This window comes from Camarhynchus parvulus, chromosome 11 (genome assembly GCF_901933205.1).
Source record: "Camarhynchus parvulus chromosome 11, STF_HiC, whole genome shotgun sequence".
Lineage (NCBI taxonomy): Eukaryota > Metazoa > Chordata > Aves > Passeriformes > Thraupidae > Camarhynchus > Camarhynchus parvulus.
Window position 1 is genome coordinate 8,865,914 of NC_044581.1, and position 16,899 is coordinate 8,882,812.

The 16,899-nt window shown below is 41.0% G+C and overlaps 1 protein-coding gene across 5 annotated transcripts in view; it reads left to right on the forward strand.

Moving 5' to 3' along the window:
* The window catches only part of PRMT7 (protein arginine methyltransferase 7), a 17,866-nt gene extending 7,819 nt beyond the window's left edge, over positions 1 to 10,047 (forward strand). For all 5 annotated transcript variants that reach the window (XM_030955749.1, XM_030955748.1, XM_030955750.1 and 2 more), the window contains exons 9-18: positions 158 to 285; positions 1,077 to 1,236; positions 1,654 to 1,737; positions 2,739 to 2,786; positions 3,584 to 3,673; positions 4,267 to 4,428; positions 7,323 to 7,397; positions 7,807 to 7,967; positions 9,166 to 9,262; positions 9,830 to 10,047. In XM_030955749.1, coding sequence (XP_030811609.1) covers positions 158 to 285; positions 1,077 to 1,236; positions 1,654 to 1,737; positions 2,739 to 2,786; positions 3,584 to 3,673; positions 4,267 to 4,428; positions 7,323 to 7,397; positions 7,807 to 7,967; positions 9,166 to 9,262; positions 9,830 to 9,985 — 1,161 coding nt within the window. In that variant the 3' untranslated portion in view covers positions 9,986 to 10,047. The remainder of the gene's footprint in view (positions 1 to 157; positions 286 to 1,076; positions 1,237 to 1,653; positions 1,738 to 2,738; positions 2,787 to 3,583; positions 3,674 to 4,266; positions 4,429 to 7,322; positions 7,398 to 7,806; positions 7,968 to 9,165; positions 9,263 to 9,829) is intronic.
* The last annotated feature ends 6,852 nt before the right edge of the window (positions 10,048 to 16,899 follow it).

A 16,899-nucleotide genomic window follows, 5' to 3' on the forward strand; every position in this document is an offset into this window, starting at 1 on the left:
TTTATTCAGCCTTGCTAAATTGTACAAAATTCTATAAATTAATCATGCATTTTCAAAATTGTGCCCATTCTTCCTAATTGATTTCCTGCTATTTGTTTGCTTTCCATTTGCTATTTATGAGTGAGTTTCTGAGGTTTTGTATATCAACCTTTTTCAGTGGAGGGATCACTGGATGCAGTGTGTTTATTTTCTTCCACGTGAGGAGCCAGTTCTGCAGGGTGAGAAGTTGTACCTGACTGCGTGTCGTGATGAGTACTCTGTGTGGTACAACCTGCAGAAAGCCAGGTAACAATCTGGGTGTGAAAAAGGCTGCTCTCTTGCTCCAGGCTGGAGTATTTGCTGCTCTTAGAGCATCTCCTTTTGTAGAAGAGCAAGATAACCTAAAGGGTAGAAAAACATTAAAGGCTGCATGGGCAATGCACAGGTGGAAAATACACATTATGCTTAAAAACTCAGTTGGACTGCAAGGTCCTGCCTCCTACCTGGTTCCATTCTTTGAAAAGAAGCATAAAACAATCATGGTTGACTCCTGGAAATCGTAAAATACAGCACAGCTCAAGTGGCATACAGGTAAAGAAGTGAAATAATTGCCATTCCATTTCCATTTTCTATTTTCCTAGTCAGCACTGTCTTTTTGAGATTACTGCTTTTTATTCAGATTAAAAAGGAGCTGAATCATGTTGGTTGTCATGGCAATTGCAGCAAACATTTTTAAAACCAGTGCTAGCTTTAAAATGTCTGAATCTGCTATGCCTTTTCTACTTTGGAATCCAAAATCCAAACAAGTAACTGTTTGCTGAAAGGGCAAAGCCTAAAGTACCTAACCATCACAGTTAATGGTGAAGTGGGGGATGGTTCTTGGTTTTGTCTTTCAAAGAAGGTGAAAATTCTTTTTGACCCCTCTTCATTTTGAAATGCAGAGTTACACAAATGTCTCTGGAGAACCAGTAGCTTCAGAAAAGTGACAGCAGAGTTCAAATTCATTACTGTGTCTATCAGCCAAAATGCATCAATGTGTTGTTTACAAAAATGTCTTACTGATGCTGTGGTTGATACTACACTGAAATTTTTTCCAGAGAAGGGGAGAGCAGAGCAGATGAAGAGGAGCACAAAGCAGATGTCTGTGTGGAGAGTCCTGTCTGTAGGTGTCGTGCGCATCTGCTGTGGAACAGGCCCCGCTTTGGGGAGCTGAATGATCAGAGCCGGACACGCCAGTACATCAAGTCCTTGAGGAAAGTGAGTGCTTGCTGCCTGCAGGTTTTATTGCCTCCTCCGAGGGATGCACATCCTGGTTTATTTATGTAATTATTTATGGCATTTGTTTGTCCCCTGCAAAGGACTTTGCTCACAAAGTGTATTTTTCTTCCATCAGCAGATGGAAGTTACAGTTTTGTCTTGAAAACTTTACTAATAAATTTATAAATGGTAAGCAGCCATTTTTGTAGAGGATTTGTAGTAGCTCTGTGTGTTTGTTAGACATGGTATTGGCAGTTGAATAAAGACATCCATTACATTTTTGAGCAAACTTTTTCAGACCTAAGCTAAAGGCATTACATGAGAATTTTTTTACAGTTATTCAATATGAAAGTGTATAAAGTGTGGAAAGCTTTTTCCTCTGCAATAAGAATAACAATGACTATTTGTTTTCTGTAGGTTCTGAAAACAGATAGTGTTTGCCTTTGTATCAGTGATGGCAGTCTGCTGCCTGTGCTGGCTCATTATCTTGGAGCAAAGCAGGTACAGTGCTTTGTCCTGTTTTTCAGATCTTTACATTCTAGCTTGCTATTTTTCTCTCATGTAGTTAATTTCCAACTGATTATTTAACTATTTGCAGTGTCTCTTCAGGGACAAGGGAGGAATAGGCTCACATGGTGCTGAAGGGAAGGTTAAATTCATCTCTGATCAAGCTGAAGTCTAGGAAGATAATAATGACCTGATTTGACATTTACCAATTTGTAGTTTTGAGGGAAAGTGCTGTTCCTTATTCCCCACTGCTTCCTGTATGCCATCTTGTTTCTTGTTTCTCTGAAGAAACTCTATGGACCTAAATGTCTGGGAGGGTGTTTTTCTTTTATGTTTGCAATTCCATAATTACATTTATTATCTAGTCTGGAGTGGAAGATCTGTAAGGAAGCAGTAGGAATACTGGGTCTGTGTGTAACTGAGAGCTGCCTGGCTGTCTCACACACATAAATGCCCTACTTGATGGGGGGCTCTTTAAACTAAATCTGTTAGAGTTGAACTGAATACCTGGGAATGTGTAATGTAATATAATCCTGAGGAATGTAGCATATTGCCTAACAGTTCATCAATTTTGCATAAAAACTAATTTTTTTTCTTACTGCAAAAGGCTTCTGAGCACTTTCCAGCTGATATACTCAGGTCATGTTAAGCAGTATTTACAATTTGGCACACTGGTGATATGCCTTCATTTGTTCATGAATAAATATGTGCTTAGGACAAATGTTAATATGTTGTGTGCAACTTAAAAATGGAAAATAAGTATTTGCATTCTGTTGAGGTTTTTATTTTTTCTTGTATAGCTGTGGAAACAGAAGTATTTAGTCTGTAGTTCTGGAGGTTGTTTTGTTCTTTAAAAAGTTCATTGTAGTGGGAATATATGCATAGTTCTTATGAACTGTGCTCACTAGGGCATCAAAATGTTGCTTCATTCTTCAGTTACATATACTTTTAATTAAAAACTATAAAGCTAATTTGACTAACTGTATTTTCATTAGGTGTTTACCTTAGAGAACTCTGGAGTGTCCTGTTCTGTCATGGAAAAGGTGAGTATTCCATTTTCTGTTAAAGCTGGGTCTCTCCTTGCAGATACCTCTTGGCTTGTCTGCTTGAGCTGCTGCTTTGCTGCTGCCATTGCCTTGGTGATGAAAGCCAGGCTGTTTGTTTCTGAGGGTTAGTGAGAGCATCCCAAAGCTTGCACCAGTCTCAACTGGCAAGCAGCATCCAGCACTTCTGTCTCCAGCTGGGACAGGTTGGGAATGTTTGCTGTGCCTTGGGGAAGGGCAGGAAGGCTCTGCCAGTGCAGTGGAGGCTGTTCAGGAGAGGCAGCTGCTGCCTGAGGAGTGACTGGAAGCAGCTTCCTGGAGTCATCCCTGGGCTGTGGCTCCTTTAGTTGGCCTTGTGTATTTGAAAGAGATCTGGCTCAGCCTGTGGCTCTGAAGTACAGAACCAGGAATGGTGGGCAAGGGAGGGCTGGAACCTGGTCTCAAAGAAAAGCCAAATCTGCAGTGTATTCATAGGTGAAGTGATTCTTACCTTACTTGATTATCCTTCTCATATGCTTCAAAGTACAAATGAATGAAGATGAGGCAACTTTTGTGTTATCTGCCTTTTTAGATAGATAAGGGCACATGCTTTAGTTCCCTAGAGTTGACATGTTGGCTCTAGGTGCATGCAGCCTTCAAGAAGAGACTTGTTTCATCGTCATGAGTTATGGCAGGCAGTTTTGTTAAAATTTCTTATGACTGCTGGGGTTTTTTTCCTAATTTATTTTCAATGAAATTGTTATTTTGGACTCAACTGTGGCTTTTGAAAAAGACAGTGTGTTACTTTTTGATTTTAGTTTTTTAAAGCAAATAATCTTGAAGATAAAATTAAAATAATAGAAGCTCGACCTGAGTTGCTGAAGCCTTCTCATTTGGAAGATAAAAAGGTATGTTACAGTTGTCCATTACACTGAATTTCAGGGGTTGGTAGGGAGCAGAAAGTAATGAATTGTAACCACAGTGAATTCTGTTATATCCCAATTAATCTAAGATTAAAATGGTTCACACCATGTGCCACTAAAATTAGAGACTAAAGACTGTGGGAGGGTTGTTGCTTTGTTTTTGAAGGGTCTGACTTTCCCTGCTGTATAATTGCCCCAGTAGTTAAGGCAGTTTAGCTGGTTCTACAAGGCTGTAACTCTTTCACAGGCCACTCAAGATTACAATCTGTTTGGAAGTAATAACATATTTCAAAACTTCAGAATTCTATGACTCCTTACAAAGCCTTCCACACTCAGACTGCAATATTTTCTCTCAAACTTCGTTGCAGGAAAATTCAATTTAAAATGTGGTAGCTAAACCCACAGAACAATGTCCAGCGTGCTGTACATGCAGTGTACAATAATTAAATCCCTATGGAACAATCTAGGTGATTTCACTTAATATATTGCACTGGCAGCTCTTGAAGATCTAAACAGCCTGTGCTGTGAGTTGTTGTTCTTTATTATAATGCTTTTTATCTCTTCCCTCCTTTGCCAAGATTTCTGTCCTTGTGGGAGAGCCGTTTTTCACGACAAGTTTGTTGCCATGGCATAACCTGTATTTCTGGTATGCCAGGACAGCTGTGAGCTCTCACCTTGCCAGCAATGTCACTGTCCTACCTCAGTCTGCTTCTTTGCACATGATGATTGTGGAGTTCCAGGTGAGATTGTTCAGATATTTACACAAATCTGTTTAAAACTGAGTACTCTGCAATTTGCTGCATCTTAATACTGTGCAGTACACCACCTGAGAAAAGAGTATTTGCTATCTTGAAGGGTGAATTTTGCTATTTCAGCCATCTCTTGTCAGCAAATTAACTCAAGTAATTTTGCCATTTAAAATGAAAGGGCTGCATGCTTTAAGATACTTATTTAGATTAGAGATTAGTAAAGCATGTGCCAGTTGTGGTTATTTATAAAATTAGTTATTTTATTATGTATATTATATATAAATATGTTTATAAAGTAGATATTCTGCAACATATCAGGTTTTGAAATGAGGCTTTATAAGACTGTAAGGCAGGATTCCCAATTGCATGTGGATTTTTTTAACTGCCTGAGGCTGGGCATAGTTCTGAATATGAGCACATCTTAAAAATACTTCGAAAAGTCATTTTTCAGATATTTTACAAAGTCATGAGTGTAGTTTTTTCATTTATTGAGGATTTTGTAACAAAAGATTGAACTGTTTGCCTGCCATGAAAATGGAAATTAAGTACTTTCATCATTAACATGCAAAGTCCAGTAGCTTTAGTGAGGGAACTCTGTAGTCTGGCATTGTGTGAAGGAATGTGCATACTTTAAATAAAAACACCTATAATCTAATGAATTTTCACATAAACACAGCCTTCAGTTTATCTGTTAAAAATACCAGGTCTTTTTTGTAGTTTTTTTCTCCCCTCTGGCTCACCAGCTGTGTAGTTTCTGTGTCTGAGCCTTCTCTCCCTTAACAGTTTTTTTATTCGAATGCTCTTTAACCTTGTTCTCTTACTCCTGCCATTGATTTGTGTATGGAAGAATGGGTTTGTTCTTTTTCCCCTCTGGGACTAATCAACTGCAGTGGACCTTTTTTTAGTTTTCTGCAAAAGTGTACAAAGTTTAACCATATACTGAGTAAATAATGTAAATCTTGACCCTGTAATAGGGAGCAGATATTTAGAGTAATCAGCAGTAATCAGATTGAAATAAGCAGTGAATTTTCATTCCATGCTTTCTTATCTAGAGGATTTACTTCCCTAGAATTCACAGCATTTTCTAAGTAAGTAAGCATTATTCTCTTCATGTTTTGGATGAGGATACCAAAGTATGCAGAGTGACTGAAGATTATTCAGCAGTCAGCAGAATGTGGAGTAACATTCATGTCACCGAAGTCTCAATTTTATACTTTCACGTACAGGGTTTGTTTAGAGATCATTCCACGTAAAATTTTTGGTAGAACGTTTAACTTCTGTTTTGTTGCTCTAGGCTACCCCGAAGCTATTGCTTTAATTTTACATTACCTTCTTTCAGTGGTGAATCTTAAACTCAAAAGACTAGAATCTGTGGGATTTAAAAACAACCTCTGCATTTAGAGAGAGGGAACAGACAGAGTGTTGCAAGGTTTCCTGCAAATCCAGTTCTCTAGGCTGTTCTGTCATCTCAGAATGGATATGTCATCGTGGTTAAGCAATTAACAGAACCTGGATCCAGGAGAAAAATGATGGAATTAGCATTTAGGGAGCAGGGTGCTGCCTGTCTTTTTTGGTAGTTCTGCTGAGTGCACCAGTCAGAGACTCTTGATAAGTCACTCTAGTTCATGCTGTAGTCAGGTAGAAATTATATTGGTTCGGCACAGGAGCAAAAAAGGCAGCAGCATGAGTCTTGGGGATGAAACAGTCATGATTTATTTCATGACCAGCACCCAAGACAAAGACTTGAGGCAAACCAAAGCTTTTATAGCATCACTCGGGAGGCGGGGTTTAGGGTAGCAAACCAATAGGGGTATGGTTGGGGAGGGGTTGAAGGTGGGACATTTTACACTTGAACCAATAAGGGAGCATAACTTGGGTAAGCCAATAGGGTTCTAAAAGATACAGAATAGACAGGGAATTCTCCAGAAGAAAGGGCAGGTTTGGGGGAGGATTGATACTGAATGGGAGGGGAAAGCAAGGAGGGTTCTGGGGAAAAAGGGCAGGGATAGGAGGGATTGACAACTGGGAAGGTTGGGGATTAAAATTTGGTGGGGAGTGGCTAGGTGACAAACAAAAAGACTGACATCTAACTGAACTGAATAACAATGAGGGAGTATGTCTAATTTCAGAAATACAAGACACAAAATGAGGAGCCTATGACCCTCTGAAGACAGGGGCAGGACAATACAGGGGGATTACAAAACCACAGATTAAGCAAAGAACAAAACCACAAATTGAGCAGTGAGCCTGCCAAAGAAAGAAAATTCACTACAACAATGTGGAATGGTCCTGCTGCCAGCTTGTAAAGCAGGAGCATTTGAGATTTAAGTGTGACTATGAGCAGGTAATAAAATGTATCCACAGCTAATGAATGTTTGTTCTAGTAAGAGACCATTAATGAGGTCTTAGAAAAGGCAGATGTTGAACTGAGCTAATCTGTCCAGTGGGTTGCTAAAGTCAATGAGAGGCATGGGATGAAGTGGCTAAAATGATCTCACTCCACTCTGTGGGGCTAAAGGGAAGTGTGGTTCTCTGGTAGGCTGTGAGATGTTTGGTACTACTGAGAGCACTTACCTGTGCTGGATAGTGAAAGTGGAGGGGCTGTGAGGGTTAGATCTTGGCAGATCCATAGCTGCTCTAAACTAAACTACACACAGAAATGGTAAGAAATGTTCTTTAGAGGAGCTGAAAATAGTGATTAAATTATTAACTGACTTACAAAAACCTTTTCCTAGAATTACCTTCTGATTCTTGCAGTAGTTGTAATGGTTTAGCAATATATACATAGTATGTGGTTTGCTATTGAATGTCTAAGCTACAGCTAAAATTATTGCAAGATTTCCCATTTCCTTTGATAAAGCCAAACAAAATGCTGTTTCTTCCAGGACTTGTGGAGAATCCGGAGTCCCTGTGGCATCTGTGAAGGTTTTGATGTCCGGACTATGGATGATATGATTAAAGTAAGAAAGTCACTTTCACCACAAGTCTTAGCAAAATAAAAATTCAGTTTGGCTTAAACAAGCATTTAGTGACTGTAGAACAACTTGTGCATTAGGCAGAACACCATTGTTTGAGATTCATTTGTATCAGTTTCTAGAGCTTTGTTCTAGATTAATTTGGAGGAGTACAGGCAGTTGTAGAATGGAATTCATGGTGAGGGAAAAGAAAATTTCACTGCATTGTATTTTGAAAGTGCCCATTTCTGTTTCAGGGCTGAGGGCCCCAGTCACAGCATTTGGTTTCATGCATGTAGGACATTTTCTCCCTTGTGACTAAGTGCAGTCCTGCCCTCTTGCAGCTCTTTTGCTTGAATACTCTGGGTTTGCATTTATGTTGTTTTCAGTTAATTTTATTCCTTCCCTTTTTCAGGATTCTCTGAATTTTAGGGAATCCAAGGAAGCAGAACCTCACCCACTGTGGGAATATCCCTGCAAGTCACTCTCAGAGCCCCAGGAAGTTTTGACATTTGACTTCACAAAGACTGTCCCAGAGCACTGTCTCAGCACACAGGGCTCTGTGAAGCTCTTAAGGTCAGTTTTCTCACTGCAATAAATACTCTTGTCATCATCCATTTCTTTACCTCCCAGTCAAGCTTTTTAGAGGAGTTGAGTTTAGAGCTCCTTTAAGTGTATTACACTAAACTGGTGCAAATGTACTTGGCAGTTTTTAATAATGTGACCTAAGATTGTGGAAGTTGCCCGGACACAAGCTTCCTGTGGGTATCACAGTAGGCTAAAGCAATAATACAATAATGTTTGATATTATTAGATTAGATAATATACCTCTGTTTAAAAAAACAACATTTTAATAGCTCTCACCATGATTTAAAATTTAAATAGATTAATTTATATTTTAGAGAAAATAAAATATTACCTGGATGTTTTTTAGTGTTCCTGTTTGTTGGCTATTGCTGAGTTCTTGCAGAAAAAGCTTCTACTTAGCTTGTCAAATTATGTTTAATAATTAATAACTTATTATGTTTAATAGCTTTAAAATTATATGCTAGAAGCATATAATTGTTGTATATATGTTAATAGCTTTTAATGTATATGTTATTCTTCCTTCTAACTATAATCCTGGCAGTCTTTATATTTTGCCACATCTTCTGAGATACTTTCCACTATAACTGGATTGTACTTAATTCTGTTCAAACTTGAAATGCTGTAAAGAATTTCAAAACAAGAAAGTTTTATTTTTTAACTATCTAGAGCTTACATAGCTCAAACACTGCTGTGTTTCTCATTAAACAAAAGTCAAGCTTTCATAGACTGCAGAGCCATCTGTGGGGTCTCTGTGCCTTTGCAGCAGTTGTGTTTACAGGCAGCACAGGGACATGGCCTCTGCTTCTTGTGGAGCAGGCACTTGAAGTGACACCGTGTGTCTGGTAAATATTTCCTCTAAATTCAGAGTCAGTAGAAACTGGGGTCTCTAAAGGAAGTTCTCAGCTTATGCTGTGTAATTCATGCCATGTTACTCAGTGCTGGTTAAGTGGCTGTGCTGCTGAGCAGATGTAGTTATGACATGTTCTCTTCCTTGCCTTTTTTTGGATTTCATATCTGCAAATACTTTAAAGTTTCTGCCCCCAATTACCAACTCAGTCAGCTGTTCAGCTTTCTTTCAAGGAAGGAAGTTGTTCATGCTTTGGTAGCTCTCACTTAAGCACTAGTGCAGTGTTTAAGCTGCCAGGATTGTGGAAAGTGACAGTTTCTATCCTGCATCTCTCCCCAGGAAAGGCAAGAGCCACGGAGCAGTTCTGTGGATGGAATATCATCTTACTGCTGATATCTCTGTTAGTACAGGACTGATGCAACTGTCCAATGAAAAGGTATATCTTCATTTTAATTCATTATGTCAAAGTCTGTAGCATTGCAGAGGGTCTCTGCTGGCCATGCTTGGGTTGTGTAGTAGCTCTTCTCACACTGTTGGAACACTGTGTCATCAGAATTACTAAAAATACCTGTTCATGTTTTTATGGGGAGCAAGGGATGTAACTTAAAGTGGGAGAGTCTGATTTGCATCCAAATGCTCCCTAGTTCGGAATCAAATTCAGAATTTAAATGTGATGCTAGGTCAAAGCAGAGTTTTTTCATACAAATAACCTCAGTTTAACAAAAGCAGAAATTTGGAGAGGAAGGAGTAAGTATTTTTAGTATTCTACCTCAGTATTCTTTGACCAAATCCATTTTTAGGTCTGTGACTTCAGTGTGTGGTGTAGCAGATGGGATTTCAAGTTATGTGTTCCATAGTGGAGTGGATAGCAGTGTAAATGATAACTGTTGATGATTGTGAGTTCAGCTGCGAACAAGAACTCTTACTGCATTGTTACTGTATAATAATAATAATAATAATATTCTAGATTTTGACTTCTTTCACTTTTAACTCTCTCCTTTAGGGAAACTGTGAATGGAATCCCCACTGCAAGCAAGGTGTTTATTTCTTCAGCTCTGTTATTGAATCAGAAATTCTGTCAGACCCTAGTGCTGTAGAATATGCTATGAATTTTGACACAAAGACAGGAGAGATTGCCATGGATTTTAAGCTATTATAAAATTCTTTCCTCCTGCTCATGTTCCTAAATTATAATAAACATACAGTATTTCCCTTTTTTTGTACAGCAGAGAGTTTCTTTCATTGTGTTCCCAGAGCAAACTTCTATTTACATACTTCTAACCTTTTTGGGTTTGTTTTCAAAATACAGTTAGTGAGGTAGAGAGGAACCATTTCTTAGGGGCAGGTATTTTTGTCAGGGATTATATACATATATACACACATGCTTTTCATCATCTCTTTCAGGGTTTTACATGGTGTTAAGGAGGTACAGAACAGTTACTTGACAATAGCAGCTGGTTATTGCTTGGCATATCATTGGATGAGGACACCAGGCCTTACACTCACACTAGAGAAAAGTGAGTTGAACACATCTATTTCTAGGCTGTGCTCTTGTCACTGTAAAATGGGAAATAATCTCCAGACTGCACAAAAATAAATCCCAAGTCAAGCTACATATGTATATTAATACATTTAAAAGCGAGAAGGAAACAGCTGAGCTGCTCTCATTCTAAGTTGTGGCTGGTTCTAAGCTGAAATGGCCAGGGAAGTAAACTGTGGTGCACTGATGTTCTGCTGCAGCTGATGATCCGAGATGCTGCATTTCTGAAGAGTCCTGTGCCAAAAAGTGACCAAAATCTGGAAAGCTGTGACTGGAAATTAGAAAGTATATATTCAAATTATTGGAAGTGACAAACTGATGGTAGTCTGACCAGAAACTGAAGAAAAAAGAGTCATGGGCAAAAAGCAAATCTTTATGATATGTAATATTCAATATATGATTAAAAATTACTCATTCCATCAGAGGTGTAAATAAAACTTGCCAGTCTGGCTGAGTTTTGAGCTGCTCTGCAGTAGCACATGTCCACTACTGAGGTTTTCTTAGTTGCTCTCCAGATCACATTGGCTGCAGTGGTATTATGTGAAGTGAGTTCTGCTGTAGATGAAGAATCAATTGATATCTGGTTTGTATGTGTGACCTATTAAAGTTTTGATAGAAAATCAATGTTCTGCCAGTCCCAAATTATGTCAGCCATCCACAGGGATGACAGTTACCAAAGCTACTCCTATTTCTCTGAGCAGCAGCTTTAGCAAAGTGAAAGGAATATCATAAAGAAGCCATGAGGCAGCAGGAGCCTCCCCTACTCTGCTTTCCTGGTCACCATACTGAATCATTCTTGTGAGTAAAAATTCTTTTTTTTTTCCCTGATGCTGTGATCATATTTATAGACCCACAAGCCATCTGCAATATTCCCAAATTTTAGATCCATTTTCCTAATGAACACAAGCCTTGCAGCTCCTGCTGATGTGTGTGAATTTCACTTTTCAAAACTGCACTTTTAAGATGCTCAGGGGTGAGTGCAGTGAAAGGGAAGGGAAGAGGCTGGATGCAGTAGCAGCCACCTGCAGAACTGTGTTTTCAGGGCTGAGCTGTGTGCTGTGTGCATATAAGGAAGAACATCTTAAATTTCAGTGCACCTGGAGCAGAAATTGCTTTGCTGCTATCCAAAAAAACCCCAAAAAAAACCTAGAAGGGTGGATTGCTGAGCATATTTTAGCACCTGTGGTTTCCTTAGAAGAGCAAAATCTGATGGATATGCTCAAGAAACCTTGTGCATGTTCTAATTCACTGTGAGTGTTACCAGCATCTCTAATGCTTGCTGGTTTGCCTTGTGCATTTAGACAGGCACTGCAAGTGCTGTAAGTATTTAAAATTAAAATTGTTAAAATTGCTGGGAGCTGTTAAGTTGAGGCAAGCCCTTACACAAGTGTGTGTTATCAGGACTATTTATTGTATGTAACAGTCTTTCTTGACTTATGTGAATTCTTCAGGTTGGGCTTGAAAACCTGATGTGATCTGTCAATTGTGTGGAAAACAGCTGCTTATGGAGGGACATTGGCCATTTCTTCCATATGTGTGCAAGAACAAAATAAGAGACTGTTTCTATCTCTGTCCTCTTCCACAGGGCATTTTACTGCAGGCACACACTTGGGGGAAGAAAGGCACTTTATCAAACAAAGTCACTTTATCACATTCCCCAGAGCAGCAGTCAGCCTCCCATTTGTTCCGAGACCTGACAGCAGCATTGCAGTGATGTTCAGAGTTGGAAGAGCTGCTGGCTATGGGCATCCTAATAAGCAGAGCAAGAATCCTATTTTCTCTTGGAAGGAACTTATTTGGTGCTGCCAGCACGGGCAATTTTTTTTGTAAATGACAATGGCTTTGATTCTGACTAAGCCTGCAGGCACAGATGCACGTTCTAATAGAAACAGGATCTTCTGCCATCACTGAACTAACAGCATTACAGTTCAGATATTGCAATAGAGCTAGTGTATAGCTGGGCAGCTTTTTTAATACAAGACACAGGTTTTCGTCAGGTATTAAAAGTCAATAAACTACCAAGTGTTGCCATTCACATTTAACTTCCCAGTTTTGGCTTTACTGCAGAAGTAAGTGTTCTGTAGTTCTGAATTGCAATGAGATTTTACTAAGGTGTGGTGGTTACCACAGCACAGCTCCACAAGAGGGTGCTGAGAACCCGCTTCTGAATTTCTAGCACATTATAAATCAGGAAAATGCAGAGACTTGCAATGCAGCTGTCTGATGCAAGTCACACTTGTGCTATGAGATACACTGTACATACCTGCATGGAAGTGGAAAACTAGTGCAAAAAGTGGCAACTGCTAGTAGATGTAACCCAGACCTGCACCTACTATTTAAGCAGGCAGACAAGAAACTGTTTCATGCTGAATACAGAGTGAATAGTGCTCCTTGGACAGTGACGTTGTCATGGCCCTAATGGAGGACAAGTCTTGCATTTTAAGGGGTGTTTTCTAAATCATGGCAGGTGCAAGCTTTGCTCCTTTATTTGCAGAACTGGTACCTTTTGTCTGAAAGCTGGGCACTTCAAGGACTGAGATCCTGGAGCTTGCTTTTCTCCTTCATTAGTCCCTTTGAAACTGCTCTGTGTGGGCTTCCTGCATTTAACAAGATAGAGGATGCAGTTCAGGACTAATTCATTTAGTCACTCATCTTTTGTATTCTATTTGTAGTTACAGCTGGTTGTTAGGGGGAGAAGAGACTATTAGAGCTTCCTAGAGTTGGATTTTTCCAGTGATGATTGTGAGCTGAATACAACAGGTGCTTGTGTTGTCATTCTACCTTATTGACTCTGATAGCATTGCAAAATGTTAATTTGGCTTGGTACTTAATCATTGTAATACTTCACATTTCCAAGCATTTAATGCAGATTAGTGATTAAGATGCTTCTCAGAGAGGTATGTGTTGTCATCTCTATTTTTTGGATGAGAAAAAAACTAAGTGTGGTTTGTGTGGGTGTGTGAGTGTTTCATCTGCCCCAGGCTCACTATAAGATTAGAGCCTCAGAGCTAAAAATGACTTGCTCAAGGCCATGCAGAATAGACTAATCCCCTGACTCCCTAGCTCTGCTTTAATCATTTGTTTTCTTAGCACAGTGTGATTTCACATGCAGCCTTATGAGGTTTGACCGAGATGCAGCAGATAAAGACTCGGAGGCAGTAAATCCTTGGATAGCTCAGTAATTAAAACCACCTGGGTTTTAATGACATGTAAAATATATTTATATTATATAGAAGTTACATATTTATATATATATGTGTGTGTGTATATATATATATTTACAAAGCTACAGAGCATTGGTTTTGCTTTCAAAAGCTGTCATGAAGATGACCCACTTTTTTTCCCCCAGCAGGATTCTGTCTAGGATCTGAGAGCCCCGAAGATGCCTCTTTGTAGCCAAGGGCACTAATGAATGAATGAATGGATGAGAGCTGATGATCTTCCTGTGTGCCAAGGGAAGGCCCTGCAGTTGCAGGCCTGGCTGCTCTTCACAGAGGTGTGGGCACAGTCCCAGGGTGTCTTGGCCTTAAGTTGCACAAGATTGGCTGTGTAACCTCTGGTTCTTCCTCAAGGTTTTGCTGAAGTGCAGCTGCATGATGAGCTGCAGCAGCCCCTTTGCTGTGGATGTGCCTCTCACTCCTGTCATTTTCCCCAGCCTCTGCTCCCTCTTGCCTTGCACACCACTCCCTTGGGGAAGTGATGTACTCGTGCTTTGGGAGAAGGAGTGGGTGCTGCAGGTTGCTGAGTGTGCTGCTGCTTCTGCAGGGTGGTGGATCCTGCTGGATCTGTCCTCACTTAAGGTGCCTTCTGGCTTCCTGACAGGGTATCTAAGAAACCAATTACTCACACTCCTGACAATCAGCAAATAAATCAAGCTGTGGAGATGAATGAGGTGGGAGGGAGAGACAAGCAGCCTTCACTGCAGCACTCCAAAATGCCCTGTCCCTGCTGCTGTGTGTTTCTAGGAATGCTGGAGGGACTGTACAGTACATCTGAATGTCTGCATCTCGTGCCTGCCTGACAGGCAGCAGCAAAGTCACTTGTGCCCAGGAGCTGCTGATAGAGGATGAGGCTCCCTCACAGGGGTGGAAAGGCTGGGAGTGCCTCCAGCCTGGGAATGAACTGGCTGCTCTGCAGGAGTGGCACCCGGGGGACACTGGGCCAGGGATGTCCCCGAGCTGCCCTCGTGCCCCTTCCTGCTGGGCTCCTGAGGGGCTGAGCTGCAGGGGGGGATGGACACACTCTCCTTACCCCTCCCTGTGCATCCCAGGGCCCTGGGCTGTCTCCTACCCAAAATAAGATGTGTCAGCTCCTGCTGCCAGCCCACAGGGAGAGAGCAGCTGTCCAGGAGGCTTGCTGTGTTCTGTGAGCAACTGTGGGACTTGAGAATCCAAAGTTCATGTGTTGAGTTTGTATCTGTGTGACTGCCAGCCTGAGGGGACCAAGAACACACGGGGTAATGAACTGGTGTGAAGAGAATATTCAGACCATATAATTTTGCTGGCTGTTCTGCCATGTGTGTGTCCTGGCATGCTGGGACATGGTACTGAGGCCAAGGCAGTGGCTTTAATATTGGCTGCTCATGTCCCTGCTGTTTTAAATCAGCACTGGTGTTTGTGTCTCTGAGCTCCTGAGTTGATGCTGTTTAAGGGTTTCCCATAATGCTTCTCATTGCCTGGTTCTATTGAGTAGCAATCATCTTTGGACCCCAACTGAAGTAGTTTCGTTCTGTCAGTGGAGTTTAGGTGATGGGCCCTTAAGTGACCCTTTTGGCATTGCTGGAAATCAGTGCCCACCTCTCCTTCCTGCAGCTCCTGTGTCCCTGTTGGCCAGGCTGGTCCTGAGAGCAAAGCAGAGCTCAGAGGCAATGGAGAACAAGCCAGGAAGTCTCTCAGGATGAGATACTTGAACCTCTCTTGAGCAAAAGTTCTTTCTGCCTAGAAGTACATTTCATGTTTACACGTCTGGAATTGATGGAGAAACTCAAAGCTTTATCTGAATGCCCTGGAGAGGCCTTAGCTGTAGGAGGGTGTGGTACAGCAGTTACAGCAGTTCTCTCATGTGTGTCGCTGGAGTCACTGTGTCACTAATGCTGAGAGGCCAGGACTGCATGCCAGAGGAGGGAGGGCTTGCTGGAAGCAATGGGTTAATACCCGATGACCCTGTGCTGAAAACTGTGCTGCCATATTGCATTATAATGGCTTAGTATGTGTTTGTGTTTTGTATGAAACTGTTAGGGAAGCTACATCTCTCTCCTTCATGCATTAAATAAATTGCTTTATAGATTTCAGGGCTTAGATTCCTGCCTTGCCATGGCTCTTCATTTTTTGCTAATACTGACTGGTGCTCAACAAAAACTAGCAGTTCCTTCTGTGTTGCACAGCAGAATAAATTAACTATGAAGTCAACTTCTGTGTTAAATGTTAGGTTTTTATCTTTTCTTGCATTATCTTGACACATACCCTGCAATATAAATGAAAAAAAGTCTTCAAAAAGGGAAGTAGGAAGAGAAATATCTAGAAAAAAACTATGTCTTCATATTTCAATACAAAACAGTCTTTATGTCTGTTGTAGCAGGGTCTCTGCTCCACAGGTTTCATGGGTCTGTGCTGTCAAAACATTTAATTTTTGTGTTTTCTTTTGTGCTTGTCACAGACACGAGGCACTTCAAGGCCATTCTCATCCGTGTGTGGTGCTGCCAGGCTGAGGGGTTTGTTTCATGCTCACAGCTGACATGGATGCAGCAGCAGGGCAGAGGCATAAGCAGCATTTCCTTTCCAGGAGGGGCACCAGCACCTCAGACCATCTGAGCAGTGCTTCCCAAAGCAGGTTAGTGCCCAGGCTGGGCTCCTGGTGCCCCAGTGTGGATGTGTTCGTGTACAGCAATGGCTGGCAGTGTGTACTTGTTCCAGAGTAGCAGGGGGAGGTTTTGGTGAGGATGTGAGGTGGCCCGTTCAGGTGCTGTTTATCCCACTCTCTTTGAGGGCACCCTTGATGGCAGATGTGTCCCCATTTAGATTGGTGCCATTTTTGTTGTGTCCCTGTGCCAGCCAGGCAGGCTCTGAATGAATACTGGGATTTTCTCACAGGAGATCATCTGTTCAGATTGATGCAGTGCCTTACATCCAGTGCCAGCTTCCTGCTGCTTTCTTGGATGCTGCTGCCCATATCCTTTTGCTTGCAGGGAGAGTATTCCACTTGTGTCCCTGCCTCTGGCTGGGAATGAGATACACTGCTCCATTGTTTACCTCCGCAGAAGCTGAGAGCTGTGACTCTCTTTATGAGACAGTCTGTATTTGCATTCCCTGGGTTGGCTGGGCAACAGCTAATCAAATAATTACATTTAAAATAAGATTTAACAAAAAAAGCATGTCTAAAAATAAAGGCAAGGTGTAGTCATGCTTGTCACCAACAGAACTAGTCAGCAGTGTGTGTTCTGGGGAATGTTTCCTGAGCAATTAAGGGCCATTTAATATTTCTTAATGTACTTAATCTTTCTTAATGTACTTAACTTTATTTGTTGCATTTAAAAA